Source organism: Neodothiora populina (genome assembly GCF_041146345.1).
Source record: "Neodothiora populina strain CPC 39397 chromosome Unknown canker_contig_12, whole genome shotgun sequence".
NCBI classification, from domain to species: domain Eukaryota; kingdom Fungi; phylum Ascomycota; class Dothideomycetes; order Dothideales; family Dothioraceae; genus Neodothiora; species Neodothiora populina.
Window position 1 is genome coordinate 2,047,586 of NW_027191404.1, and position 27,331 is coordinate 2,074,916.

General features: G+C 51.3%; 10 protein-coding genes across 13 annotated transcripts; 4 read left to right on the forward strand and 6 right to left on the reverse strand.

Moving 5' to 3' along the window:
* Nucleotides 1–196: 196 nt before the first annotated feature.
* Nucleotides 197–1,221, forward strand: AAFC00_001361 (uncharacterized protein; the record flags this gene model as incomplete). Its single annotated transcript, XM_069340543.1, has 2 exons — nucleotides 197–338; nucleotides 479–1,221. The coding sequence occupies 2 exons, from the start codon at nucleotides 197–199 to the stop codon at nucleotides 1,219–1,221; spliced, it is 885 nt and encodes a 294-aa protein (XP_069204009.1).
* A 300-nt stretch (nucleotides 1,222–1,521) lies between these two features.
* Nucleotides 1,522–5,679, reverse strand: AAFC00_001362 (uncharacterized protein; the record flags this gene model as incomplete). Of its 3 annotated transcripts, none has more annotated exons than XM_069340545.1 (2): nucleotides 1,522–2,339; nucleotides 2,391–5,679. In XM_069340545.1, 2 exons carry the CDS (start codon nucleotides 5,677–5,679, stop codon nucleotides 1,522–1,524), a joined length of 4,107 nt encoding a protein of 1,368 aa, XP_069204012.1. The 3 variants fall into 3 exon arrangements, with proteins under 3 accessions (XP_069204012.1, XP_069204011.1, XP_069204010.1); XM_069340544.1 differs by having other exon boundaries at nucleotides 2,391–5,466; XM_069347699.1 differs by having other exon boundaries at nucleotides 2,391–3,564.
* Nucleotides 5,680–7,182: 1,503 nt separating this feature from the next.
* Nucleotides 7,183–9,774, reverse strand: AAFC00_001363 (uncharacterized protein; the record flags this gene model as incomplete). The annotated part of the gene is made up of 3 exons (XM_069340546.1): nucleotides 7,183–9,156; nucleotides 9,208–9,572; nucleotides 9,630–9,774. The coding sequence occupies 3 exons, from the start codon at nucleotides 9,772–9,774 to the stop codon at nucleotides 7,183–7,185; spliced, it is 2,484 nt and encodes an 827-aa protein (XP_069204013.1).
* Nucleotides 9,775–10,550: 776 nt separating this feature from the next.
* AAFC00_001364 (uncharacterized protein) lies at nucleotides 10,551–12,309 on the forward strand (the record flags this gene model as incomplete). The annotated part of the gene is made up of 4 exons (XM_069340547.1): nucleotides 10,551–10,610; nucleotides 10,668–10,698; nucleotides 10,812–10,953; nucleotides 11,013–12,309. 4 exons carry the CDS (start codon nucleotides 10,551–10,553, stop codon nucleotides 12,307–12,309), a joined length of 1,530 nt encoding a protein of 509 aa, XP_069204014.1.
* Nucleotides 12,310–12,489: 180 nt separating this feature from the next.
* Nucleotides 12,490–15,074, reverse strand: AAFC00_001365 (uncharacterized protein; the record flags this gene model as incomplete). Its single annotated transcript, XM_069340548.1, has 2 exons — nucleotides 12,490–13,259; nucleotides 13,313–15,074. 2 exons carry the CDS (start codon nucleotides 15,072–15,074, stop codon nucleotides 12,490–12,492), a joined length of 2,532 nt encoding a protein of 843 aa, XP_069204015.1.
* Nucleotides 15,075–17,583: 2,509 nt separating this feature from the next.
* On the reverse strand, nucleotides 17,584–18,213 carry AAFC00_001366 (uncharacterized protein; the record flags this gene model as incomplete). Its single annotated transcript, XM_069340550.1, has 3 exons — nucleotides 17,584–17,738; nucleotides 17,799–18,136; nucleotides 18,191–18,213. 3 exons carry the CDS (start codon nucleotides 18,211–18,213, stop codon nucleotides 17,584–17,586), a joined length of 516 nt encoding a protein of 171 aa, XP_069204016.1.
* Nucleotides 18,214–18,623: 410 nt separating this feature from the next.
* On the reverse strand, nucleotides 18,624–19,659 carry AAFC00_001367 (uncharacterized protein; the record flags this gene model as incomplete). The annotated part of the gene is made up of 2 exons (XM_069340551.1): nucleotides 18,624–19,494; nucleotides 19,550–19,659. 2 exons carry the CDS (start codon nucleotides 19,657–19,659, stop codon nucleotides 18,624–18,626), a joined length of 981 nt encoding a protein of 326 aa, XP_069204017.1.
* A 429-nt stretch (nucleotides 19,660–20,088) lies between these two features.
* AAFC00_001368 (uncharacterized protein) lies at nucleotides 20,089–21,093 on the forward strand (the record flags this gene model as incomplete). Its single annotated transcript, XM_069340552.1, has 3 exons — nucleotides 20,089–20,247; nucleotides 20,324–20,619; nucleotides 20,676–21,093. 3 exons carry the CDS (start codon nucleotides 20,089–20,091, stop codon nucleotides 21,091–21,093), a joined length of 873 nt encoding a protein of 290 aa, XP_069204018.1.
* A 763-nt stretch (nucleotides 21,094–21,856) lies between these two features.
* Nucleotides 21,857–23,550, forward strand: AAFC00_001369 (uncharacterized protein; the record flags this gene model as incomplete). The annotated part of the gene is made up of 5 exons (XM_069340553.1): nucleotides 21,857–21,961; nucleotides 22,257–22,317; nucleotides 22,513–22,582; nucleotides 22,733–23,352; nucleotides 23,450–23,550. The coding sequence occupies 5 exons, from the start codon at nucleotides 21,857–21,859 to the stop codon at nucleotides 23,548–23,550; spliced, it is 957 nt and encodes a 318-aa protein (XP_069204019.1).
* A 459-nt stretch (nucleotides 23,551–24,009) lies between these two features.
* AAFC00_001370 (uncharacterized protein) lies at nucleotides 24,010–25,913 on the reverse strand (the record flags this gene model as incomplete). 2 transcript variants are annotated; one of them, XM_069340555.1, is made up of 3 exons in its annotated part: nucleotides 24,010–24,534; nucleotides 24,596–25,046; nucleotides 25,105–25,913. In XM_069340555.1, the coding sequence occupies 3 exons, from the start codon at nucleotides 25,911–25,913 to the stop codon at nucleotides 24,010–24,012; spliced, it is 1,785 nt and encodes a 594-aa protein (XP_069204021.1). The 2 variants fall into 2 exon arrangements, with proteins under 2 accessions (XP_069204021.1, XP_069204020.1); XM_069340554.1 differs by having other exon boundaries at nucleotides 25,105–25,901.
* Nucleotides 25,914–27,331: the final 1,418 nt, after the last annotated feature.

Below are 27,331 nucleotides of genomic sequence, written 5' to 3' on the forward strand. Positions count from 1 at the left end.
CAAACGTGTGTGGGACCCAGCAATCGCGTAATTCGATAAAACCACAATCTATACCAGCGCTTGCACAACCTACTACGAATCAACGTCTGCAAAATCTAGTGTTTTCCCCCTCCCAGGTGATCTGACATTCGGAGTTTTTGTCCACTCCGCAAGAAAAGAACGGAGAAAACAGTGTGATCAAGCGAGCATTCCAAGAATGCCACAGTTGGGTGGGCGGAGTCTCTCCATGCTGTACGGCACTGCATGGAAGAAAGACAGGTCGGCTCATCTGGTGTTCCAGGCGCTACAGGCGGGGTTTCGAGGCGTAGACACTGCTGCACAGCCTCGGCATTATCAAGGTGCGTTCTTTTCGAGTTCTCGTCAGCCTGCCTTTTCTGCTATGACATTGCATGTAAAGGAGAGAAATATAGCAGATACAGAGTACGTGAGATCTTTGTGAATTGAAAGACTGACCACCGGACTTCCCCTTGGATCACAGAACATGGGGTAGGTCAAGGCATCCGAGAAGCCATTTCATCTGGAAACGTGACACGAGAAGACATCTACATCCAAACGAAATACACGCCAATAAGCGGGCAAGACCCCAACAATCTCCCCTACGACGCAAACGCAAGTATACCGGAGCAAGTGAACGCCTCCGTATCCTCATCGCTGTCCCACCTGCGTCACAGCGATGACAATACCACCTCCTACCTCGATTGTCTCGTCCTTCACAGCCCCCTACCGACCCTCTCTCAGACCCTCGAAGCCTGGACAGCAATGAGCGCCCACGTGCCCTCGCGCGTACGCACACTCGGCATATCCAACACGACCCTGCCCATCCTTCAAGCTCTGCACTCCCAGTCGGCCGTCAAGCCCGCAGTGGTGCAGAACCGGTTCTACGCCGACACGGCCTACGACGCGGGTGTCAGGGCGTTCTGCGCCGCTCACGGGATCATCTATCAGAGTTTCTGGACGCTGACTGCTAATCCTGCCCTCGTGCGGAGTCAGCTTGTTGGTGAGATTGCGGCGCTTGTGCGGATTAGTAGGGAGGTTGCGGTTTATGGACTTGTGGCCTCGTTGGATGGCGGCAATGTTTGTGTTGTTAATGGCACGACTACACATATGCTGGAGGATGTTGAGGGGCTGAGGAAGGTGGATATTTGGAAGGCTGAGGATGGGAATGAGGTGGTTTGGCGGAGGTTCACGGATGCATTTGTGAGGTTAATAGAGCGGATCTAGTTAAACCTCGAATGACTTGCTAATGTAACCCCTTGTGAGGTACCACTTGGGTCTGATGCTGATCACACAGGTATGAGGGCTCCTTATAGAGTGAGCATGCAGGAACATAAACAAAGAACAGGACCAGCCTGTATTCACATGAGTCTATGTATTGTATTGACGATGGCGTCTTCCACAGTAGTTTTCCCTTTCTTGATCATTCATGCTGCCTCATCATCATGTTTGGATATCATGTATACCCACGTCATCAGAAACTCATCGTACAGTCATAACATCGTTTTCCAAACGTATGGACCAGGCTTAAACCGACACTGTTCGTCTCTTCGACCAAATCGGCTTTTGTGCGTAACAGATAAGGAATCGTAAGCTGGTACCTCGCCGTTCACCCTCGTGCAGTAATCCCGGCGTCTCCCAAATCGATTGTGCTTGAGTCGCTGCCGGGATCGTAGTTGGTTCCTCGTAACAGGTGGAATACCACCATCGACCAACCTTCGCAACGGTTTTGGTGATCTGCTCGTCTTGCTGTGCATCAACATCGTTGTTGCGCAGCAGATCAAACAAACTAGGATCATCAAGCTCTTCTTGCGCACTAATCTGGCCGGCCGTATTCGCTTGGTGGTGCTGATTGCCACCCGAGGTCGTGCTGTCCTGACTCTTCGAAATCCTGCCTGCCACCGGAAGTGCCACAACGCACCTTTGAATCCCTTCGAACCCCTTTCGTCCTAGAATGGTCAAGAAGGAGTCGCCTTGGTTCCACAGGCTGAGACGACTGTCAACTTCATGTATCCGCATCTTGAAATCTCTGACGCTTTTCCGCCCTATGTTGCCCATATTCATGAGGTCCATATCTATTGTTGACATCTCTAAGTACCCACCAGGGCGCAGCGTGCGTTTGATCTCCGAGATACATGCTCTATAGCCTTCATCAGAAGAGATCTTGGGAAAGCGCAGGACAGCGCCAGCGAAGAATCCGCGTGGGAACGGAAAAGCTGCGGTGGGAGACGAGTGAGGTATGTGTCGATAATTGGGTACACTGTCGTTCACAGCAGCGGATGGTTCTGGCCCTAGGTGATAGAATTGACAAGATGGATAATTGAGAGCACAATAGTATGACCATTCTGCAAGCATGTCAGCATGAATCAAAAAAAGGGCCACAGATTCCAACTCACCCTTTCCCAGTCCATCTAATATCAGGATGCGTACATCTTGTCCGACCTTCGCTTCTTCATGGATCGGACTGAAGAGGACTCGACCAAAAGACAGCCACTTGCTGGTGACTAGAGCTGCATGTCTGAATCCTCCCGTGACAGTAGACCTGGCTGATACGCTAGATCTACTATCTGGTATCCTTGAAACAGGATACTCTTGTCCCACTTGCCGTCTCATGCCAGACGGAGCACTCAGGCCTGTAGACTGGTCTCTAGTTGACAGCTCAGATTCGGCTTTGGCATCAGGCTCCGGTTGATCGTAATTTGAGGGCATCGGCGGTACACTGCCCTGTTCATCATCGTCAAGGTAGTCAGAAATAGAGAAGGTGCTCAGTGCATTCGCCGACGTTCCGGAATGCGAGAGTCGGGGCGTCAGGCCCACAGCCTCTGATCCCGCCTGGAGTCCTTCGAGAGTGAAGTTTTGGTTCTTCATCCTCCTCAGGGGCTCAGCCGCACTTGTCTGCGCACGACTTTGATCAAAAGACATGCGCGGCGCCGAAGCAACAGCCTTCTTGTCCGCAGGGTCGTACTGGCCATGAGTGTCTTGGGAAGGAGGACTTACCCTCGCGTGACCAATAGTTGGGCTGCCGTTCCCAGAGCTGCTGGTGTACGAGAGGTCCGATGTCATCCTTGGACGAAACTCGAAGAATTGCTCGCCATTTTCCACTCCATGAAACCTACTCATAGGACTGTCAACTGCGTGATCTTCTTTAGTGTTCTCAGCGGTATCGACATCATTTGGACGATCGTTCATGAAAGAGCCACCATTTTGACTGATGAATGAATCATACAACTGGAAGTCCACATTCTCGAAATCAGGCGTGTAAAAAGGATCTAGAAGGCCGTGGTGTTGATTTCCTGGTGCAGTAACGACAGGGCCTTTGGTCGCAACTGATAAAGAAGGCCGTGCAGAATGATTGGGCAGCAATTCTTGCTGACGAGCGACCGAACAGTTGTGCGGTGGTGAGGTAGCGGAAGTGGCAGATCCTGCTTGTGGTCGCTGCAAAGCTGGCATAAGGTCCTGGTGACGTTCTTCATAAGGCACGCGAGGTGGCTGATATTGGACCTCCTGTTGCGCGACCTTTGCTTGTGTTAAGTGAGTGCCTACTTTTGCCAAAGCCTGAATTTCATCCATCGACACTTGTGGCCTGGGTCCAGCAATTGTGTAATGTCCTTGCTCGAGCCTCGCACGTTCGACATGTGAATGCTCAGCATGATGGTCAGATGGGTGTACTCTGTCGTGTACAGATGGTTCTTGAAGTCTCTGGGCGAAGTTCAATGGAACGGGTTTCCGGTAACCCGGATGATGCTTTTCGCTTCGCAAGATGTGTCCTCTACTGCCCTCTTGGGGGAATGCGTCACCTGACCAGGCCATCATAGAGTGCTTGCGTAGCAGCCTCACCGAGTCTTTAGGCCTTATTGAGGTGCTTCTCTCGCCTTGTGTGGCATGTGCCACTTCTTCGGCTTGAGCCTCAATAGTGCCATGCTCGATTGACTCCTTTGAGATCTTTCTTGCGACGTCTCGCTCTCCAGAGAGGACTCCCGCGGCTTCGCGTACATTACTCGTGGAGCGTGCGATCGCATTTGGGACTTCATCTCGAGTTTCATTTACTTGTTCGCTCTCTAGACCATGACCTCTTTCCACGATTTCCTTCCGAATGCTGGGGTGAATATGATTAGTTCTCGGATCTTTATGTGGAATAACGTCGTTATTTGGTGGCTGTCTGGACCGATCTCCACGAAAGCTGAAGCTACGACTGCGCAGACCAGATTTGAAGTAACCTTCGTGTCCAGTACCAGCCGTGGGACCACGTTCTCGCGCGCTGCCTGGTCTCTGCGGAATCGTACCGGGATCTTTCGATCGCCTGTGTAGGAAGCCAAAGCGTTCAGAGCTTCTCCTAGGCATCCTCGCTTTTGGAGACTGGGAAGGTTCATGCGAAGTTTCGTCTCCTGTCTCTGCAGTTCGGTGGTCGTTTCCTTTCGACGACACTATGTTTTCCGTGGTAGGTGCAGAATGTTGATCGACCTCCGAGGCACTACGGGAAGAAAACCCAAAAAGACCTCGATGCCTTGTGGATTGTCGGGTTGATGAGAGCGAGGGCTTCTGTGGTCTAGCTGGGATGTCACTTTGAACTATAGATCTGTTGGCTTTATGGTCCGTTAGGTCAGGTATGCCCTCTCGACTCGGCCTGCGCGGTGGTTGACGCTCTCCCAATTTAGGATACAAAGGCGCGTCGACATTGAGATGCGCCAATTCTGGCGGAATGGTACTGATCGGTGCACGCATGGACTCTCCATTCCCAATTGTGGAAATCTTCTTATGCGGCTTGAAGGGGTAAGGAAGGTCTGAACTTGCGTATTTCGTGGTAGAGACTCTGCGTTCTGAGTTACTGCTCGCTGCTGCTGCGATATTGGCAGCTGATCGAGCATCATCGGCCTGACCATGACCTACAGTCTGAGCGGTCCACCTAGTCTGCTTATTTCGCACCGGAGAGATGGATGATGTTGATGTAACTCCGGAAAAAACACTGAATGGTGACTCGGTATATCTTGAAGGAGAGGTAGCCGAGGTCTCCTGGCCTACTTCTTGTAGCTGTGCAGCCCTGTAAAAATTGCCAGAACTGATACTTCTTGCCTCAGGCGCTGTCTCAGTAGACTGAGCTTTCACCGAGAGCGATCTCGGCCCTGATCCGGGAAGGGTCATCCCAAAAATTGCTGTTGGGAATGGATCCTCCTCGTAGGTGGTTTGCGTAGAAGTATCCACGGTCTTGTACCTTTGTGGACTGCCAGCGTTGGATTTGACATGCCAGGCGAGATTGCTTTTATGCTCTCTCGATGGCAGTGAGGACAACGGACTATCGACCGTGGACAGAGAAGTGCCTGAAACCAGTGATGGCGTACCAGAGCTCGCAGAATGTGGTTGATTATGTCGTACGTGCTCGAAAGGCCCAGTGCTAATGACCGTGTATGCAGAAGAGCTCGGCTTTACATTAGCTGCGATCCTACTCGGAAGCACAGTACGATTTTGATAATTCATTTCTCGGAACGGTGTACTAGACGATAATGGGCTGCCATTTGAACTTTGTCGTGTTATATCGCCACGTTCGGCCTCCCCAGAGATATGCTCAAGGCTTCCCGAGATTTCAGGACTCTGGGCTGTATTCGACATAGGTATCCGAAGTCTTGTTCGACGAAGTATTGGGAGTTGCTGGCTTTTGTCAGAGCGAGCCTTTGCGTTGTCCGACAGCATGTCTGCGGCTGTGTGACTCTACCAGGAATGGGTCACGAGGTTCACAAACTAGATTGTGGTGACCGGTTTTGAACTGACGTGGATTCGTCTGCCTTATAGTCCAGCTCGCTTAACAATTTGATAGACCACGAAATCTTGCTATCATCGAATGCCTCCAGGTCGAATGTGAGTAAGAACAAGCATGAAATTTTGAGCGAGAATCAGATGACATGCTGGAATACAAAGAATATCGGTCTATCAGGTTGAAAATGTATTCCAGAAAAATCTATAACCCAGCAAGGCGTATACCAGAATAAATGACTGTCAATGCTAGCGCTATAACTTTAGACTGTCATTGACATGAGTAAATCCCGGGTTAATGCATGCACAGCCTCTCGGGTTCTCCGAGAAAAAGTTCTGAATATCAAGTTTCAGTAAGGCTTTTGGACCGGTACTCGTCAAGTCTTCCGATGGTAACAAGACTGAAGAGTTTAGAGCATAAAAAAACGTGGCAGACGGCGTATGGTTTAATAATAAGCCCACGTGCTCTTCATGTTCTCATAGTTCATTGTACAGGGTACGTCGTCCTGGCGGGTGGAGGAGATGTTCCTTCTCGCTTGACTACAATTGTGGGGACATGAATCTTTGGGCCAATTCTTAATCAGTGTGGCGTTTCGGAGCCGACAACGACACAATACCATGGAAACTATCTTGCTCATTCGCATTCTTTCGAATACTCTGGTCAGATGCTCCAATGACCATGAAATCACCTCCGATATCCACCAACTGTGCAGGCATTGAGTCTGGGCCGTGAATCATCCATGAACTGGTGAATGCTTCGAGGCTGAGCAGAAGGCGTGCGTATCCCATATCCATTACGGAGACTAGAGCAACCTTCTGCAGCAGCGTGCAGCTTGCATGGAGCTGATCGAGATGCCAACGAAGTTGGCGAACCGCCTCACTTTAGATTGCTCATACTAGGCTACTCATGTAGCCCTAAGAGTAGTGCGCTTCACACTGTGCAGCCGCGCCCGTGAGTCGTCGCCACCAAGTCTGACAACATAAAGGTTTTGCGATGCTACAGGTGGCCCGCCTCTACCAACGTAATTCCGGGTGTCAGACATAAGAGGCGTCGCTGCAGGTCTAAGCGCCGACAACGCCTTTCGCGATCTGATTTGATCGGCAAGATACTTGTACGGACCTCGCATGTTGGTATGATCACGTTTTGTGCAAAGTTGGTGTGTGGGCCAGCAATTATGTGGTATCGGAACGATGAATCTTCACCTTTCATTATTTACAGGGCCTCTGTGGTATCTGTGAGTACTTTGTTCTAATCCAACGTAGTACTCCTTATAGGCCGGTGCAAGTCTTCTTATCAATTCGTAATCTGGTCGTAACGCCGTCCTCTTGGAGTTACTCGTCCGTCTCATTACTGCATCACGTTATGGCGTCTAGAGGACGCATATCACCGGCATTCCAGACATTCCTATCATCAGACGTCATGCGACATGCGACACGCATGTGCTACGTGAATTCGACTCGAGCCCCTTGCTGTGCTGCTCTCTCCCTCGCTGCAGCCCTTTCAGCTCTCCTTCTCCTTCTGTTGGTGTCGAATGCACTTATGTCAGTGCCAGTGCCCGTGTCATACGTCCCCGGACTCCCTACCCCACTCGCCAGATTGCTCGGAACATGGGGTCCCACTGGTTGTGGTGATAACGAATGTGCTGGGACGGGTGGCGGTCCGGGAGGAGGCGGCAGGTTCAACTCAGATGGTGGACGAGCTACACTACCGATCGGCACATCACTGGCAGGTTTAGCAGCATCCCCACGTCTGAATCTCATTCCTTCATCCTCTACGCCAGAGCTCAGACTCTCTGCGCGTCTTCTCCGTTGCCTTCTATCAAGCTTACGGGCGTCCCGCCCTGCTGCTGCCTCATCTTCATTGAGACGACGTAGAGTGACATGTCTTCCATCCTTATGCATCTGGACCTTGACGCTCACTGGCGGAGAGGCCACACTGGCTGGGCTAGCATGCGATGCAGAGTTTCTACGTCCCTGCTGTATATATGCTTTTTCGAGCTGAGATCGTGAAGGGGAGTAGGACGTGCTAGTCGCTGCCGTGGCTGCTGTGGTAGTTCCTAATGGCACACGTGAGGAACTGTTGTCGTACGGATCCACCAAGCGAGTAGGATCAGGGTCGACTGGGCCAGATGGCATACTAACTGCCCCCGGGACAATCGGGTAGCCCACAGATGATGATGTGGGATTAATGGGACCACCAGGTAGTCTTGACGCGTCCGAAGTAGAGGCATTGCCCATGCGTCCTGTGTAAGGTCTTTCCAGATCTGTCCTGGTGGCCGAATTTGCTGCAGCAGATGTAGAGAATGAGCGATTATGCTTGGGTAGTCGTCTGTTCCTGGCAAGCTCCGGATTACTACCCATCGCACTAAATTCGCTCGTGGCCAATGTGTCCGCCGCACTGGGCTGCCTTCGTCGCTCGCGACTAGATCCATGACGTGGAGCGTCTACTCGATTCATCGAATCTGTGAATGCTTCTTCTTCCCGCCGCATTGCATCTATCCTTCGTTGTTCTTTATCATCGCGTTTCCGGTGTTGTCTTTCTCGAAGGTAACCAATAACACCAAGGGCGGCAATTCCATCACGTAGTCCATGGCTACCTTTCGTTGCTGGGAGCGGTTCAATGTCGCTGTCGAAAGATTCGTCGCTGTCAGACTCGTAGCCATCACCATCCCTGCGCGATACTAAACCTTGGCGAGTTGGAGTGGCGAATCCGGCAGGTCCATTGACTCCATCCGGTCTCGAAATTCTAGAGTCGCCAGGTGACATGGGAATTTGTCCTTCTTGTACTCTCCTTACATCGGTGTGACTGAATTGACTGTGGCTAGGGCCCGAATGGTAGGTTCCAATGTAGCTCTCCTCGTCCCTCTTTTTACCGCGACCGAAGAGTCTCTTGAACCCTTCATAGGCACCAAGACCAGCAGCGGCCCCAAACATCCAGTCCCGCCAAGTGTGGGCCTCGGTGGTCTTCTCCCGCGCCGGATACTTTTCCCCGTCGTGAGTGTATGTCGTGGAGTGACGAGAGGTAAGCCTCGATCGGCTGGGATCGTGTACGGTCTCATCAACAACGCCATCCCTCCGTCTACTTCTCGATCGTCGTCGAAGCGCTGCCAAACCAGCTAGTCCTGCACCGAAGAGTCCAACGTTTCTGGCCGTGTGGCTGTCACTTCGTGTTGTTCGACGATCGTCCGTGAGTTGACTTCTTGTGGGTCCGGTTACATAACTCTCGGAGCCATATCCGTCATCGCCTCCAATGACGGGTCGATTGATGTATGTGAGGATGAAGTAGAGTGCTAGCCAGGCGAAACAGACCAAAGCGTAGAGTATGAACAGATACTTCGGCGAACCATAGAGCGTCAAGCCCAGGGCTATCTGTATAGCACCAAGAAGTGCAATCGCGCGGCCGAGCCATTGATGTACCTGCAGAGGGTGTCAGTTGGTACATGTGCCGCTATGTGAATTTGTTCTTACCATGAGTTTCAAAGGCAATCTCCACCTCATTTTACCTTTCTCGACATGGTGTATAAGGCCTCCTCCCAGCGCCTGAACCAGGACCAGAACATAAATAGCAAGGCCTATACCGTGGTGTGGATTAGTGAGGCTGCGCTCTGGGCCGACTGCGAACCATCCCAGCATGAAGACTACAGTCAGCAAGCCGACGGTCAAGATATGGAGCCATATGTGAAGACGTAGAGCAAGTCTAGGATTGCGATAATAGAAGCGTGCGATGAAGATTGCCGACGGGACGATGAGCAAGAAGACAAGGGCCGCAAGCACACCGTGGCCAAGTATGAGTCGGTGGTATTGCGGCAGCGAGGCGAATCGGTTCGCCATTCCTACAATCGGGTCAGTCTCCATCCTTGCTTCTTATCTCTAACATTGCAAGTGCACACCATTGTATTGCATAGTCGCAAAGTTAAGTCCTTGCAAGTTCGGTAGAAGGAAAGTGTTCTCCGATGAGATCCAAGTACCATCGCCTACATACATGGTACTCGAGTCATAGGTAGAACTTCCGGCAGGAGTAGTACTGTCCGACATGCTGTATACAGGCCTGCAGCCAACGGCGCCCGAGTAACAGTCCTGGGCCGGGTGGTAGCACGCCCGAAATAAAAGTGTACCCGATCTGACGAAAGACTATGAGACAATCAAGTCGCAGTCGCAATCATTCTTGTCGATAAACGTTAGAGATTCTCGGTATATCTACTGTTTTAACCAGTGTTATTTGATCTCTGTACCACAACGGTTTGTGCAAACGTTTATGGTATATGCTTATAGATCAAGTGCGAGCGCAAAGCCAAACGACAAAACTTTAGAAGTCAGCTGTACAAAGTGGAACGCGTAGGGTAGCAGAGTTCGAAAAAACAGGTGTGAGGTCCACAAAGATGCATGAAGGAGGGTTTGCCAGCAGCATGCCTGCAGAGTCCATTGTCCATCGTCACTGATGTGGTGTCAAGCAAGATGCTACCTAGGTACTGTGATACAATGATAGTTACCCGGTTACTACGGAGATCGGTGATAAGATAATTGCGGAGTGATAAGGCCTGCTAGCGCCCGTACATTGCATCTGGCAGCGCTGTCAAGATAAATTTGGATTTGGGCCCTTTTATGCATATTTGTGCAAATAAATGAGCTATCTGACATACACCCCCCGCCCGCGTCTGTGTAGATGTCCATTAAAGAATTAAGGCAGGTGGGGCAAAGAAAATGGTTCGCTAGCTTGACGACTAAAGCAGCTCTCTGAACATCACAACCCGAGGCCTACATATTATCCCACGCTGAAGCATTCTCGATTAGGTCCATCAAGGTCTATCACAATGGGCAAACCAAAAGCATTGCTGAAGAAATCTCAAAAGCCTCCCAAGGGCAAACCACAAGTAGGACTATGAACTATGTCAGACACTTGAAGTCTGTATGTTCTAACATTCGTACAGCCTCTGCAAACAGCAGACGAATTTCAAGACGGTAAGTCTTGACAGACAGGCATCCTTGGTCAACATGTAAGACCAAAGAAGAAGCCTGTTCCTATATATTGTCTATATAATGAAGGGTATTAATATTTCACTTCGGACTTGCAGCTGCGGACGCTGAAGAAGAAACCGGAGGCAAGTGGCGTGCAGGCGATCAAGCAAAGTCCTGCCGGGCATTCTTGAGGGCAATACAAATCTACGATGATGGTCTGAAGAAACATCCCAAGAACTTCGACCTCGCTTACAACAAGTAGGTAGTGAGAACAAATGCGACTTACAGTCACTTGCAAGACACTGACAGGAATCCAGAGCACGTCTGGAATTCGACTTGACACAGCAAGCCACTCTTGTTCCCAAGCTGCCTATGCCGGTGATCGACCTACTCCAACAAGCTCTGATCTCTCATCGTTATGCTCTAAGCCTCAATGAACAAAACGCCGATGTGCTGTTCAATACTGCTCAGGTCATGATCAGTATAGCTGAGATCGCTGTCGACAATGGCTCCCAACCAGACGCAGCATTGCTTCTGCGTGAAGCGCTCGAGATCCTGAATGCCTGCCTTTCCAGACAGGAAATGCTACGAGAGGAACAACGAATGCGATTCACCGACGAGGCGAATGAAGGAGGCGTGCCTGTGGAGAATGGAGTCATGGGAGATGACGCAACCACAACCACCACCGGACCCAGCGAGGGCGGCGACGACTCGGCAGAAACAGAAGAACAATATGTCACCATCCAGGCCGACATCACAGACGAAGACTTACTAGACACAGCCAGAGCATCCGTGACAGCACTAACCCTACTCGTCTCCCTGGAAGACGCCACTATAGTCTCAACGCTGGCCCAAATGGCCTACTCCCTGACCGACAAAAAGATCCCCCACTACCTGCAGCAACTCGAAGTCGAGCCCACGACGAGATCCCAAATCGAATCAGAAGTCTCCCTCGAGCGCGCAGAGTTCATCGCCGCGCTCGCAAACGCAGAGTACAAATTCCACAGCATCAGCCTCGAGGACGTGCTCTCGCGCTTCCAAGTCTTCCAGCAATTCGACCTAGCAACAAACGTGCCAGCAATGTGCATCTGCGCCGACGCACTCGTCGAGTTCGCAAGCACGAGCCAAACCTTTTCTTCGTCCTCGTCTTCGCACAACGAAACAATCCGCTGGACGCAGCTGACCAAAGCCCAAGACCTCTACAGCCGCGCCGTCAGAGTCGACAACCAAGACTCGCGCGACCGCAAAGCGCTGATCTACGAGTCGAGAGGCGACGTCGAACTCCTGCGCTTCAGACTCGCCGGTCCGTCTGGACTAGAAACATCCTCGGGGCTCAGCGACGCAATCAGATCTAGCGCGCCCACGCTGGTAAAAAATGCTGGCGTCTACTATCGCGGCGCCGCGAATCTCTATCGCGCAGATGGAGATGCGGACGCGGCGAGCAAAGCCGACATTCGAGGCCTTGTTTCTCGCGTCGTGGATGCTAAAGTTGGCGGTGGGCAAGGCGAGACGGAAGTGGCTGCGCTTAAGCAGAGAGGCGATGCTGCTGTTAATGTTGCTGTGGATATGTTGAGAGAGGGGCTCTTGTCGTCTGAGTGGGATTTGGGCGTATAGAAGCCACAGCACACTCGGGTTTCATCTTGCACTGGTAAAACAAGGACATGTCTTAGGATCTAGGAAGCCGTTGATGCGGCCATAACGCTACATATGATCACTTTTTACATGTCCTCTCAATCTACTCTAATAAAGGTATCGCTACAAAAAGCTTGCTTTTTCCTTTTTGATTCAGGGATCTCATGTTTCAGCTTGACTGCGAATGTGCTCCTCCTCTTCCTCCTCTCCGCTCTCCTCCTCCGTGTCACTGCTACTCCGATAAGTGTCCCAAGGCTGCTTTGCTCCATTCGAATTCGGAGTGGTCTTCTCTTCCTCCTCTTCGTCGTCCAATTCGCCCTCCGACGCCGTGTCATCGGAAAAGACGCGCATCTGCCGCTCGAGCTCGACGATGACGCTGCTGCTGCGTCGACTGTCGGATTCGCTCCGTCGCAGCTCATACAACGCAGGTCTGACGGACTTGTTGGACGTCGGCGATTGCGTGCCGGAGTTCTGGCCTGATCCGAACCAGCCGCTGAAGCGCTTCTTGAAAGAGGGTGAGTCTGCTCCACGATCTGTATCAGATGGTGGATCGAAGACGAATCCCGGTCCTAGGTCTCTACCGGTGCTGCTGTTCTCTCCGACAGGCGGCGTGAGCAAGAGTGGCGGCGCGATGTGGCCTCCGTTCCGTTTCGCTTGTTCGAGCAGAGATTCGAGGTCTTCACTGCTGAGCATGCTGCGCAACTCGCTCTTCTCTAGTGATGGTGTCGGTAATGCGTTCGGATCGACTCTGGTGTTGCGTCGGGCTTCCTCGATCACCTTCTCGATCTTCATGCGGTTACTGATGAACTTGATCTTGGGCCATGCTGCCAGCTGGCCCACATGTATCATGTTGGCAAGTTTATCGATTGAAGGATCGGAAAGTATATTGGCGAAATCCGACGGGGTTGACTTGGGCCATATCGTGATAGTGCCTGCGATTTGTTAGTTGGCGGTATAAGCATGGTTGGCGATCATCTGTACAGACCTGAAAATCTTTGAAGCCAAATCTCACTCCAGTCTTGGCCGAGTGGGCGAGGTAGTAGCTCCAGATGTCGGAGGACCTTCAACCACTTTGTCAGGTCGAGCTTGAGGTACTGCTCGAGAGCCGATCCAAGAAAGCCTCCTCGCCAGCCTCTTCCGCGGCGATGCGTCACGGGCCGTCCGACGGAACCTCGTGAGGAGAAGAAGAAAAGATTGATGTGTGGGTTGACCTGACTGACAATGCTGAAATTGACATTGAAATGCAGATTCAACGCTTTGAGAGGTATGTCCGTCCGAAGTGATCCGTCTTTCCACTTGTGACCAAAGGAGTAAGGTTCTAGTCTTCCATCTTTGTTTTTGCGCATGAGTACGACAGGATTCAAGATGCCCGGGACGGCAGCTGAAGCGAGCACAGCAGACCAGATGACACAGTCTGGCGCAGTCATGTAATTGGCAAGAATGGTCGGTGAGTGAGGGTCAGATGGAACACAAGACACATTGAGCACCCGGCCAGTTCTTTGGTATGCTTCGAGGAAGGTCAGAGAGCCGTGACAGAACCAAGAGCAGCGCTTAGCCCAGTCAATTGAATCAAAGCGTGCCCCGGTCCGCCACCATCTGCGGAACCAAACGGTGAAGGGGTCACTACAAGCCTCGATCTTGGCCGCGAGGGCAGGGACGAGGAGCTGTTTCAGCTCGTCATTCGTGCGGGTACCAAGCAGCGAGGCGACAAGCGCACCGCCTGAGGTGCCCGTAATGATTGGAGGCAGCAGATCGGCATCCAGCAGGGCTTTTGCGATGCCAAAATGGTAATAAGCAAAGGTAGCACCACCCGAAAGACAGAGGGCAGTCCGACCGAAATTGGTACTCAACTGTTTCGACAGAGCGCGCTTGTCCTCTGTCGTAAGCTGATCGGAAGAGAACAGGGAGGTCAAGGAGGCAGAGACCTCGTCCACGAACTGCTGTACAAGATCTTTGGTTCCGTAGTAGGTTTCCGAATACAGACGCGGGTTCTCATAGCCGGCGAAGTTGTTCTTGACGCAAGCCTCGACCAGACCACGCAAGTCCTGCACAGCGGATTGATTGGTTGTCTGGCCGGATGCAAAGGCCTTCTCCTCGGCTTCCATCTTGCTCCTCAATGACTTCAAACGATTGACGACGCGGCGAATCGTCTTCGAGTCGTAGTATGCATACTCGTCCTTGTGCTTCCAGGAGTCGCTTCCTAGGTATGTATCAAGCTCTTTAGCAGCAGCAATCCAGTCCTCGTAGTTTGTCTGCTTACGCAGGCTGCTGCGGAGAAGCTCACGCTTGCCTCTCCACGTGACAAAATGCTCGTACATGTAAATGTACAGCCGTGTAAGGAGGTAAGAAATGCCCAAGGTGGCAAGCCAACCAATAACGAGAAGTAGCAAGGGCCACTTGAGCAAGTTGTATGTCCAGCCTTCTCTGGTCTCATCCTTACCGCGCCTGGGTGGAAGACGCTTCTTGTCCGAGCCTCGCAGTCTTGAACGGCCCTTGACCTTTTGATGCACGGGACGCCAGTCATTGAGGGCGGTGATGAACTCACGCTGGGGCTGTTGAAGGTTTGGCAAGTTCTCCTCGGAAGGCGAGGTCAGGGAGTAATCCGGGGCAGACAATGCCTTGATGAATTCCTGGATATCATCGTCGCTCACAAACTCGGTATGCACGTCTGGCAACAATTCGGGATCCCAAGCGGCCGCATCATTGTACGGCGCTGGTCCATCGGTCTTCTTGGACACGTCGGCCATGCCGGCTTCATAGCTTCATGAGGCTGTACCCCTTGACAAACAGCTGTGTCTTCTTTGGACAATTGGGCAACTGGAGTGGTGCAAAGGTACTATATACACCTTCCAGGATAGGTCGGCAATGGAGTTATTGGGGGGTCGGAGTCGGGCCCGCAGAACGACTTGTTGAAGGGATGTCAGAGAAGGGGGATGATGCGATAGAGTCGTGTGAATCAGGTCATATGTGAAGGTACTGGAAAGAGACGACTGTCAGAGGGGGAAGTAACGACAGACACAGCCAAGTGTCGGTAGTGACGGTCAGGAAAGATGTGTAAGGTAGATTGTGACTTGCTGCTCATCTGTACAAAGGTAAGGTATAGCACGACGTCATAGCCTGCCTTCTCCTTGTCGAAATTACCCTTACCTTAATCTGTATCTACTCAAGGGCTACTCTTGAATGCACTAATTATAATGACTGTAGAGAGCACTAAAACACAATTGCCGCAGAGCGCAACACTGTACCTTCACCCACAGCTTTGGTCATAGGGATCGTAAGTTGCAGCGACTGGTTTGGCACTTTGCTGTACCTACATACTTGTACAGGACAATGCATTATTACTGCACCTTACCAACGGCCTGCTGTAGTGCCTGCGCTAACTTCGAACCCGCCCGGCACGTTTCGAGACAGCCAGAACGAGACGAAAGTCGCAGCTTCTGAATCACATGCAAGTTTGCAAACAGAAAGTTGTTCTTGCTATCTCAGGGTTTCCTTGATGATACACTACGCTTCTTAATGTGCTTCAGCTAAGGCAGTGCCTGTTTCAAGTTCTAAAATGCAAAATAAAGGTGTAACAGGTTCGTACAGCAAGATAATACAGTGCGCACAAGACCTTGCATTAGTTGCTCGTTCCACCTTTGGTTAGTCCTCCCTTCATCCTTGTTCTATCCCTCTTCTGTACGTCTTCAGCCTGGTACACGACAAAATTCAGACCAACGGTCGGATGTTGCTGAAGCCGCAGCCTTTGCTTCACCGCAGTCATGGTTGGCATGTGAATGTGAGAAAGTCACTGCCTCAAGTGCTGCCAATTGCACCATGTGCCATTTCCACTCGTCGCAATCTGCTCACCCTGGCCATCGAGACATCATGCGACGACACATCGGTTGCTGTGCTGGAGAAACACACACGGCCTGTTGATATAAATGGCCCTCTGCCCTCGTCGCCATCATCGTCGCGGTGGTCTCCCGCTGCCACCCTCCACTTCCACCAGAAAGTCACGGCCAACACCACCGCTTACAATGGCATTCATCCCATCATTGCTCTCGAGTCACACCAGGAGTCCCTTGCCGGCTTGGTACAGAAAGCTGTTCAATGCATTACCGCTTTGCCCCGCCCTCAGCCTCCCATTCCAGATTTTGTCTCCGTCACTCGTGGCCCTGGAATGCGATCCAACCTCTCCGTGGGTCTCGACACGGCCAAAGGTCTAGCTACTGCCTGGCAGGTTCCACTCTTGGGTATTCACCATATGCAGGCTCATGCTCTGACACCTCGTCTGATGTCAGCATTAAAGCCAACCTCTTCATCTCAAAATCACGACCCTGCTCCCTCGTTTCCCTTCCTGAGCATCCTGGTCTCCGGTGGTCACTCGATGCTCATCAACTCTACCTCTCTGACCGATCATCGCATACTTGCCACTACTGGTGATATCGCTTTGGGTGATTGCCTCGACAAAGCCGCTAGAGCTATACTACCATCTCCCCTTCTGCTGCCCCCGTACGGTCTTGCCCTCGAGCGTTTCGCTTTCCCCGGCGCCCCTGCCGACTATGAATATACCGCCCCCAAGAATAGAGAGAAAGAGCTTGAAAGACGTATCACACAGTATGGATGGGGTCTTGGCCCTCCACTTGCAGAGAGCAAGGCTGGAAGCAGCAGTAGGAAAATGGTATATTCATTCTCTGGTCTATTGAGTAGCATTGAGCGCTTTGTCCGTTTCCAGCTTGACCCCAACACGGGGTCTTCGACTAAGATACTTCGTCCGAGCGACAGCCTCGACCTGGAAGAGCGCCGCGAAATGGCACGAGAGGTCATGCGTGTCGCCTTCGAGCACCTTGTCTCTAGAGTCCTCCTCTATCTCTCTTCACTTTCTGCACACGACGCAGCGAACATCAAGACGGTTGTCGTGTCTGGTGGTGTGGCAGCCAACTCTTACCTCCGTCATCTCTTGCGCTCCTTCCTCGATGTCAGAGGTTACAAACACATCGATCTCTGCTTCCCTCCCATGGAACTATGCACTGACAATGCTGCCATGATCGCCTGGGCCGGCATGGAGATGTGGGAAGCTGGCTGGAGGTCCGATTTTTCGATAAGGCCCATCAAATCGTGGAGTCTTGACCCCGCTGCGTCGGATGGAGGCATTGTCGGAGTGGACGGGTGGAAGCGATCATTCGCTCAGCCTTGAATGGGTGAAGATGTACCGCCATCAATTCGTGACTACGGCTTCAGCAGACGCTTCGATTGGGATCATTGCCGCTCTTGTCATTGCTTGTTGGTCTTAAGTGCAGCAATTTGCGCGTCCAGATCTGCGAAAAAGCTCTGCGCGGTGGTCGGTTGATCTTGGTTCTTCCCGCCCGCGATGGCGTTTGACTCAGACGTGTCTGCTTGCGCGGGTGTGTAACTGGGTCCGCTCATGTCTGGCACTGGTCAGCATGACTTTCCTTCTCTGCATGGTCAAATCCGTGGCCAAGACTCACTCGAGCGCAAGAACCGTCGCACCTCGCCTGCGTTGAAGCCGTTGTATGGGGTGTGTTGTCTTTGACTTGGATCTGGAGATGCTGCTTTGCCAGCGCCGACATTGAGCTTCGGGCTTGCGTCTCTCGCATTACTACTGCCTTCCTTCACAGAGCCGGCCAGAGGTGACCCTTGATTGGCCTTGTTGCGTTGTCTCTCTCGCTCGGCTCTCTCAGCCCATACACCTCCTGGCAGTGGACTTGCTGGCTTTGAAAACCCGGTGTGGTGGTTCGGCGAAATGTTGGCTGAACGCGACTGGTTGTTACGTGCGGTCGCTGTTGTTCGGGAGCTCTGCCACGCCCTATTCATGCTGGTCAGTCAAGGTTCGATTGTGGAACTACATACTCATGCATACTTTTGCTCAGGTGCTGCAGACATGTTTGGATCTGGATAGTTGATGCGATTGATTTTCCTGGGCCACAACTATTTATTTCATGATCCGGAAGTCGACAAAAGGTTAAGTGCATGATGCACTGGTGCGGCGCGATGCACAACGCACAGCATGCATGTATCCTCGAACTGCCCCACTGAGCAAAACTCACAAATTTCGTCACCTCTGCGACCAATATGACTCGTGTGCCTCTCTATATAGGCCGGTCATGAGTCATAGTCGTAGTTGATCTACCCAATTTGAACACTGGGAATGCAGTTGAATAACAGGCACTTCTGTATGCTGCTTGCTACTGAAGCAGGTGTGTACTCCATTCAAAGCTAGGGTCGCAATACCCTTGGCTTGCCAAACGGTCGTTGGCGAGCTCGTTGTATCAAAGTGCTTCCTACATCGCCGTTCAATCTAGCTTGGCCTTTCTCATATCAATTCCTTTGCTTATCAACGCCGCGACTTCTGCAGCTGTTCGACCTTCCACCTTTTGTCCCGTCCTCTCACTACCTAATTCAGTTCCGTCGGCGACAAGCTCATATGTCTTGCTGACAGCAGAAAAAATGTCTTCGTCGCCTGTAAACCCTCCATCTTCGGTGAAGGTGTCTCCGATCTCGGTCATCTCACCAACCCAGCGGTATGCCTTATGGGGCATTCCCGTAATACCCTTTTGGGCCAATGCCAAAGTCTTTGGACTGTATTGTTCCAGGTGTTCTTGCAACTCTGGTAGTACTCCAAGTCGGTGTGCTGTGGTGAAGCTCTGGATGGTCAATGCCGTCAGTCCTTTGGTAAGAGAGGCAAAAGTCATCTTCAAACCGGATGCCGGTCCGATCTCGCCAGCAACGTGCTGTATGTTCAAGACCTTGGCCAGTTTCGCGCCACTCATCTCGGCTTCGGATAACGGGTAAGGTCCAGAGACCGGTATGCTCGGTCGTACCCATGATACCATGTCGGACGTGGGTGGACCGCCTCCCTTGAACCGTGGTGGGCCGCCAATGATACCGCCATCAGTGAACCGAACATGAGCCTCTTTGCTCTCGAATAGACCATCTATTTGGCGAGCAGTCTTCGGGGAGATGGCATTGAGATCTATGAAGTACAATGGGATCTTTCGTGCCAGGAAAGCTGGACGAGCAGATGCTTTCACAATTCGCTCGGCAGTAGACACGGCATCGCGAGGAGGCACGATAGATAGGATGTAATCTGCCTCATCTACAAGCTCTTCATCCGATGACACCACATTTATCGACGCCGATTTGGCACGGTCAAGCGTGCCCTGGCTGGTGTGACGTCTTAGTAGTCTCACAGTCTGTCGCTAGTCCGAGTAACACTTACCTCCTGCCAGCGATACTCGTGATTACTCTGTAATTGTTCGCCATCAATAACTTTGCGATGCCGAGGCCCATGTCGCCGATTGACAGTATAGCACAAGTTGCTGCAGACATGACTAGTTGTTCTTGTATGATGTACGATAAGAGAAGCAAACGTGAGTATTAGTGTCTCGTTGTCGTTCCACTATTATAGTAGGGACTGATACTGCTCATCTGTATAACTTTTGTGGTTCAACGAGCTCGCGCGATCCATGTCGTACTGCTCAATACCTGATGTTTATCAATTGATCCCACCCCGCACCTAAAATCGCTTACATCATCGCAACCCCTACAGCACTGCATCCGAATGATAACAGAAGAGCATGCTCCGATAAAAATAACATACCTTAAGCAATATAGTGCTATATTCGCCCGTTACTCGAGATCACTAAATTGATACTATAGTGAACAAGGTTCAATCAAGGAATGTTCATCCGGGCTTCCAACCGATCTCTGTTTGCTCAGAGCTTCCTTAACCATCGCAGTCAAACATCAATCCGCACCATGGCAACTATAAAGGCGTCTCTAAGCCACGAAGAGAGAACCTCCCAAGAGCCACGAGAGAACCGTCTTGAGGACGTGACACTCTCGCGTATCGAATCAGTGAACCAGACCATTCGCCTCCTGAGACTTAGTTCCACCGATCCGAAACACGCATTCAGGGTACGAACTTGTTCATACAGAGAAGTAAAGGACAATTCGTGCATGTATATTGACAAACAAATGCCCGACAGTATAGTTTCTTCCAGGGCAATGGCTTGACGTCTTCATTCCCGGTCTGAGCAAGGCCGGGGGGTTCACTGTCACGAGCACGCCGCGTGAGGGTCAGCCTACCTCCGAACGACCGGCTTACTTCGAGCTTGCCATTCAGAAGAGTGAGAACCCGCCGGCGAAGTGGTTGTGGCGACCTGAAGATGATATTCTGCATAAGCAATTGGTTGTCAGGGTTGGCGGTAGCTTTACCTGGCCTCCTCTCGATGTAGATTATACCGGCATCGAGTCTGTCTTGTTAGTTGCAGGCGGGGTAGGGATCAAGTATGTGAAGGATAATTCTTCGTTGATAATCACCAGCTAATGATTTCATGTCAAAGTCCTCTGGTCTCGATATTCTCACATTTATTACAGCAGAGTCATCCACCAAGAACTCTCGAGTTCATCTACAGCACGAAGATTGAGGGCGGTCGTATAGACGGTTCTCATATACTCTTCTTAAAGAGAGTCATGGGATTACTCAAGGAGGCAAGCAATTACAAAACTAACTTAGAGCTCTTCCTCACCGGTGCATCCAAGGACGAGATCTCCAAGGCTACAGGCCTGCCTTCGGATGTCCACCTTGGACGCATCACGCCCAGTGACTTGGATAACGCTTTGGGACATGACATACAGCGCAGAACGAAGACTCTCGCCTATGTCTGTGGCCCGCCTCGTATGACTGACGAAATTGTCTCTTACCTAGCAAGTCGGGAGGGAATGACGGGAGAGCGAGTACTCTGCGAGAAATGGTGGTGAACAGAGGCACATTAGCTATCCGATCATCAGGATCGGCAGCCAAGTCCTCTGATTATTCGTCCTCAACACACACCACTTGCGCCTCACTCGTAATCTGTCTGAGTCCTCGGGTCTATGAACTTGTAGTATTATTATGTGCAGTATCAGCCGTGCCAAAATGTAAATGTAGCTCCGTAGTCCCGGCGTCCAACTGTAATAGGCAATTACTGCGAAAACGTCCGACTGGAACATGGGGAAGCAAGCACATGATCCTCGGTCTCGGATCAAACAAGCTACCTCATTTCAACCTAAGGTAGGCACAAGTCTTGTAGCTTGCTATCCGCGTCCCTTTATTATGAACTTAATCAGCACCCTCTGCATTTCCCATAACTCATCGACCTTTTCCTGTTTCTAGAATCCACAGTCGAAATACATATAGTTGTAGAATACAGTGCGACAATATCCATCATATAGAAAGACAGCAAAGTAAGGTACATAACCCAATACACAACCCTAGCTCGACGACGCTCAAGACGAACTCGACAGACCAAAAATCCCAGGGAAAGGACACCGACCCACCCACTCAACCATTTCCATCTATTCATCTGCAATCTACAGTACAATATTTGCAATAAATTGTTCTGCAATCTATCTATACAACACCTTCAATATCCAACGACGCCTCTTCACGCGAGTCCCACTAACACACATCCTCTTCATCCACTCACACGCACCCACGGAGTTTAGGCTCGTACTATACAGCTACACGGAGTAAAAATAAGAAATGTCGATCAACACCACCACCACTACTACTACTACTACTACCACGTCCACAGAAGGGTGGCACACGGTCGCTGATGGCACGCAGCTGTATACCAAGACTTGGAAGGTGAGTTTTTATCTTTTATTGTATGCCATCTACCGAATAGGTCTCTTTTTCTTATCCAGCTATAAATGCCTTTTGTTTCTTATTACTTTCGCGAAGAGACTATTTGCTCTTTGAGCTTGCATGAGGAACAAGAAAGAAACAAGAAAAGGAAAAACAAACGTTGCCCTCAAGTTAGATTTATGCACGAGAGAGAGAAAACATCTATATCTATCATCATCTTCGTTTCATCGTCAATGGTTGTTGATCCGGACAAGACGATGCCAATTCTAGCGTGACCATGCTAACAGAACAACAGCCAGCCACATCGACACCGGTAAAAGCTAGAGTGCTCTTCGTGCATGGATTTAGTGATCACTGTACGTTTCTTTTCTTTATCTCCTTCTTCCCTCTGTTGCCTCTTTACTCGTTTTCATTTTCTCCGCTTGTTGCTTCTTCTATGTAGGATTGTTATTTGCTTTTCGGGGGATTGAAGTATCAGAAAAGTTAATGAGGCGACTGTAGTCCCTTGGCCCACCCTTTCTCGCTGAACTGACAATTCGGTGGTCCGATAGGCAACAACTACGAGTACCTTTTTGTCAAATTCGCCGAGAATGGCATTGAGACATATTCATTTGACCAACGGTAAGCCTTTACACAAGAACATCCTACTACAATAGGAGGTTGAACCAAGTCGGAGAATGTGGTTGTTCTTTGCTCTTGTTTTTCATTTCAGAAGGAAAAGTCCTTGTGATTTTGTATCAATATCTAACGTCATGTTTCCTTCTCGTATAGTGGCTGGGGCCGTTCCGTCAAGAAGCCATCTGAACGCGGTCTGACGGGCCCGACAACGACGGTCATGGCGGACATAACTTCGATGCTCGAAAGCGTCATCCCGTCGCCTGTGCCGCTGTTCCTCATGGGCCACAGTATGGGAGGAGCCGAGATCCTAGTCTACGCGGCTCAGGGACCTGCGAAGATCCTCTCGAACATTCGGGGTTTCATCTCATCTGCGCCTCTCATTGCTCTTCACCCTCACACGAGACCGTGGAGGTTCACTGTCGTGCTGGGCCGCTTGGCTGGGCGTCTGCTTCCAAGGCGGCAGATGGTCAATAAGCTGGATAGCGCAGCATTGACGCACGACGAGAAGCAGAACAAACTCTATGAAGAAGACACTCTGTGCCACGACACTGGTACGCTAGAGGGTCTGGCAGGCATGCTTGATCGAGCCGAAGCCTTGGACACTGGTAAGATTGTTCTGCACGATGGCGTCGGCGAGGGTGGTGTGACCAGGTTGTTGCTCGTCCACGGCACTGAGGACCGGGTCAACGATTTCGCCGCTTCCAAGGCATTTGTGGAACGATGTGATATCAAGGATAAGACTTTGAAGCCATACGAAGGTCTATTCCATAACAGTGAGTCGTCGCCGCTCTAGCTTTTGTTCTTTCTGATTCCCCTTCACACCCTCTTTCCACGCTAGCATTTGTTGCTGTTGCTAACTGACACTTTCAGTGCATGCCGAGGCAGGGAACGACAAGACTATTTTTGCCGAAGATATCTCAAAGTGGATCCTGGGTCGTTCGGATCCCGCACCAGCGCAGGCCAGACTGTGAAGCGCGCATCGTTTTGACGCTTGACTCGGGACCATGAACCAGTATTAGCTAAAGAAAAAAAAGCTGTTACGAAGACGCCTCGTTTCCAATCACTTCACGTTCCGCGTTCGTGGTTCTGCTCTAGGAGGGTGCCGTGACACTTTTGGGTCCACGCCTGGTCCGATCCTGCTGTTCCTGTGTTCTTCGTTCGTCTTGCAAATTCGAGATCAGACGGCCTTTTGTGGCGCTGAACTGCAAGTAGCTACCAGAGCGTGGGATTAGAGCATCTCCTTGATGATTGACTCGGACGGTGTACACTTTCGAGTTGGGCCGTGGGTTCTCGTCGTACGTAATTATTGCTTTGCTGCACGAAGTCGTCCCTTTGTTTTTGGGACACTTCGACTTAGAATGTTATTTTGCGGGCGTTACAGGCGTCATGATTACATTATTTTTGGAAGATATTCACGCGCTCAAAAGCTTTCAGCCTGTGGGATCGAAGCCTGCTTGACCTGTAACATTGGAAAAAGCGCTGCGTGCCGGGTCCTGGTACAGTGGTGGTATTGCGGATGCAGCCGGCAGTGCAGGAAACGGAGCGGCAGAGGTCATCATGGGATAACCTGTGCTTGTCGGAGCAGGTAGGCTTTTGAAGTCCTCGCCAAACGCTGACTGAAATAGTGGAGGGGCGACGGGTTGGGGAGGCGGGCTACCGAAGGGAGTTGAGTCTCCGCTATTGGGATTGCTGCTGTCGTAGATCTCGTCAATGCGGCCTCTTCCGCCCGGCACTGAAACCATGCTGTATCCAGGCATGGGCATCGTCGGTAGAGTGTCGTTTATCTTGGACAGTAGAAGAGGCAGGTAGCGCTGCTGACCGCCACGTAAGGTCGAAATTAGTGACAGGAATTGGTTCAGATAGTCCCGCGGACCGTATTCGAAAGTATGTTGCTCAAAAGGCACGCACGACATGACGTCTGTTAGTGTACATGCAACGTCGAAGAGTTTTTCCACCTGGGTATGAGTCAGCAAAGCTGTGTGTGAAGATGACAAGACCGTCGCGTTTATGACTGACAAGGCCGATCCCGTGAATCTCCATGGACCCCTGAGAGAAACCGCTGGACTGTGCGATGAGATCCCGGGAGATCTCAATGGGATATTTGAAGCTCATGGCGGATTCCTGTGCTGCGGATGATAGATAGCCGTGGCTGATAGACAACTGCCAAACCATAGTCCTGAGCCATTGCTGGGAAGTTCTTAGATCCACCGCTTGGCTCTCTGTGCAGTGAAGATAGGTAGGAAGAGCGTCCGAGAGCTGGTTTTGCAGCCTTGCGAGCCACTCGGTAGAGCAGCCGACGCGTGCCTTGTTCCATAGACCCACGAAGGAGTCATCGAATGGCTTGAAGAGGTTGACCAGATGAATGAAACCATTAAGCTCGGCAGTCTCTGCCGGGTCATCATTGAGCTGAGGTAGGCCAACGGTGGCATGTAGTGTCAAGGGACGGTGCCTCTGGAGCGCGTAAGCCCTGAGTCATGAGTTAGCAGAAGGACCCCCAGCATCGTGTTTGTTGGATTATCGCCAACCTTTCAGTGACGAAAAGCAGCCAATAAAGACGCCTGCGTCGTGCTGCTTCTACCACGTCTGTGGCGTAATGGGATTCCTCGTGCATGCCCAGTAGTTGCGCCAGTGTTGTCGCTTCCCGGAGGTGGAACCACGCGGTATTGTGCTTGTCGAGGCAGAAATAGCTGCCGAAAAAGAAAAAGGATGTGATTATGGACCAGACACTGGGTGACTCGACATAGTCATAGCCCTTGCGAACGCGCAGAGCTTCTTCTAGTAGAGTCTGACCCATGTTCAGCTTTGCTTGCGGCGAGTCCTGGTCCGGAATGATGCCGGCGGGGAGATTGAGGTTTGGCTGGATGAGCATGTACGCGCACAGCGAGACCAGCAGGCAATAAGCCTCTATCGAGTTCTCCATCTGGCCAATGGTCTCCCCAACCTTTTGACGATGGATTATGGGCTGAGTGGGGTACATTTTCGCGAAGAAATAGTCGACACACGACGTGATGAGCTCCATGGACAACAGCTCCGGAGTGCGCGAAAAGGCAGTTGCGTACTGGGATGCCTCGAAGCCGAGTCCATGGCGTGCGCGGGCTGCGAGTTGAGTCTGGCGCTGCGTCTCTCGCAGTTCGGATATCACTTTGGCCCTGCTGCCCTTGGGGCCCTTTTTCTGCGGGATTGCATTGTATGTACACGTCAGACCGGCTGCGGTGCAGTTCTTACACGGCCTCGTGCCATCTCCGATGCACTTGACCTTTCTCTTGTGGCAACAATCGCACGCCCGCTTGACCGCAGAAGAAGATCCAGCCGGGTCGGGCATAATAAACGGCATACGCCTTCTCTGGGAGTGCAGAAGTAGATATCGACGTGACGCCAGGTCCTGGTCCTGAGAGTCCTAAAAGATGGTGGGGGGTGGGGGGTATGGAATGAAGGGAAATTCAAAGACAATGCTTTTGGGAAAGGAGACAAACACCTGAAAACCGTGCCTGTGTCTGCCCGTTCGTCAAGGCGCACGATAACAACCTAAGCAATGCGGATAGGGTACGGCGTACGGCGGTCAGTGGTGGACCGTGGTCAGTGACCGTTGGATAGTGGCGCAATGCAACGCAGAGGTTGAGCTTCATGCATCTTTAAGCTTTGCGCCGTCTTCAGCCCAGTTTTGCACTCTAAATTGAAAGCACACCAAACTCTACCTACCTTGCACATACAAGTACAGTATTCGACTTATTGGCGCATGCACAGATCAGATGCTTCGATTCGCTCGTCGTTCCTGTCTGCGAATGTTCTTTCTGTTCCTCCGTGCATTTGCGTCGGTGGTCTTGTCGCACCTGGGTCGGTTGTGGTCTTGGGAGGGGTGCCCTGCCCTGGCTTGAGCTGCCGCGTCTCGATCATGAATCTGAGTGTTAGTCATCAGGGACTTACTACTGATCAATAGTCGTGTCTACCCTACCTGACTTGTTATTCACGCGATGCTGTATCTGTACTGTACCTCGAATTGCTGGGCGCAACGACATTATCCACGTGTGCGGCCAACGGGTCCAATAATGGTGTGAAACATCCTTCACCCGACCCCTTACAATCCTCGCCACCAATGTTTTTTTTTCCTCTTCCTTTGCCTGATCGCTCGTGTGAGCGGCGCCGTGTCCGAGCAGCCGGCAAAGAGATCTGGAGTGACAGAGTCGTCATAGCGAAGCGCAGCCTACCTGGCAACGCTAATGTCAACAGACAAACGCCGCATCGCCCTGCACGCTGCAACAGCCTGCGTGCCTTACTCGTCCTCGTCCTCGGCCTGTCGTCCGTGTGCTGTACCTCACTGTGGTTCATTGTATCGCGGGCCGTGGCGTGGTGTGCTTCGGCCTCGACTCTCCGGATATGACGTTTAATGGCGTTAGGAATTCGAAGTACCCGGCCGCGACGGCGAAAAGCATGCATCGTCACACTTTTACAGCACCTCGAACTTTAAACTGCCTACAACCTTCAACATTATTGGATCTATATTAATACCACGGAAACATCCAGCATTTACTACTAGGTAAAGTACTTGACTTCAAATGTTATTATAGTGTGGGCTCCACTACTCTCATGCCAAATCGTGTCGCTATCCATCATTCCCTTAATGTGAACGAGCATACAATTCGGCAAGAGTCAGCCTTATAATGAAAGTCGTGCCGAGACTCAAGAAAAGGCCTAACGCATCTCAGGCCGTACTGTACTGTGCACTGTAGGTACTTTCCACCTGCGTGTTCAATC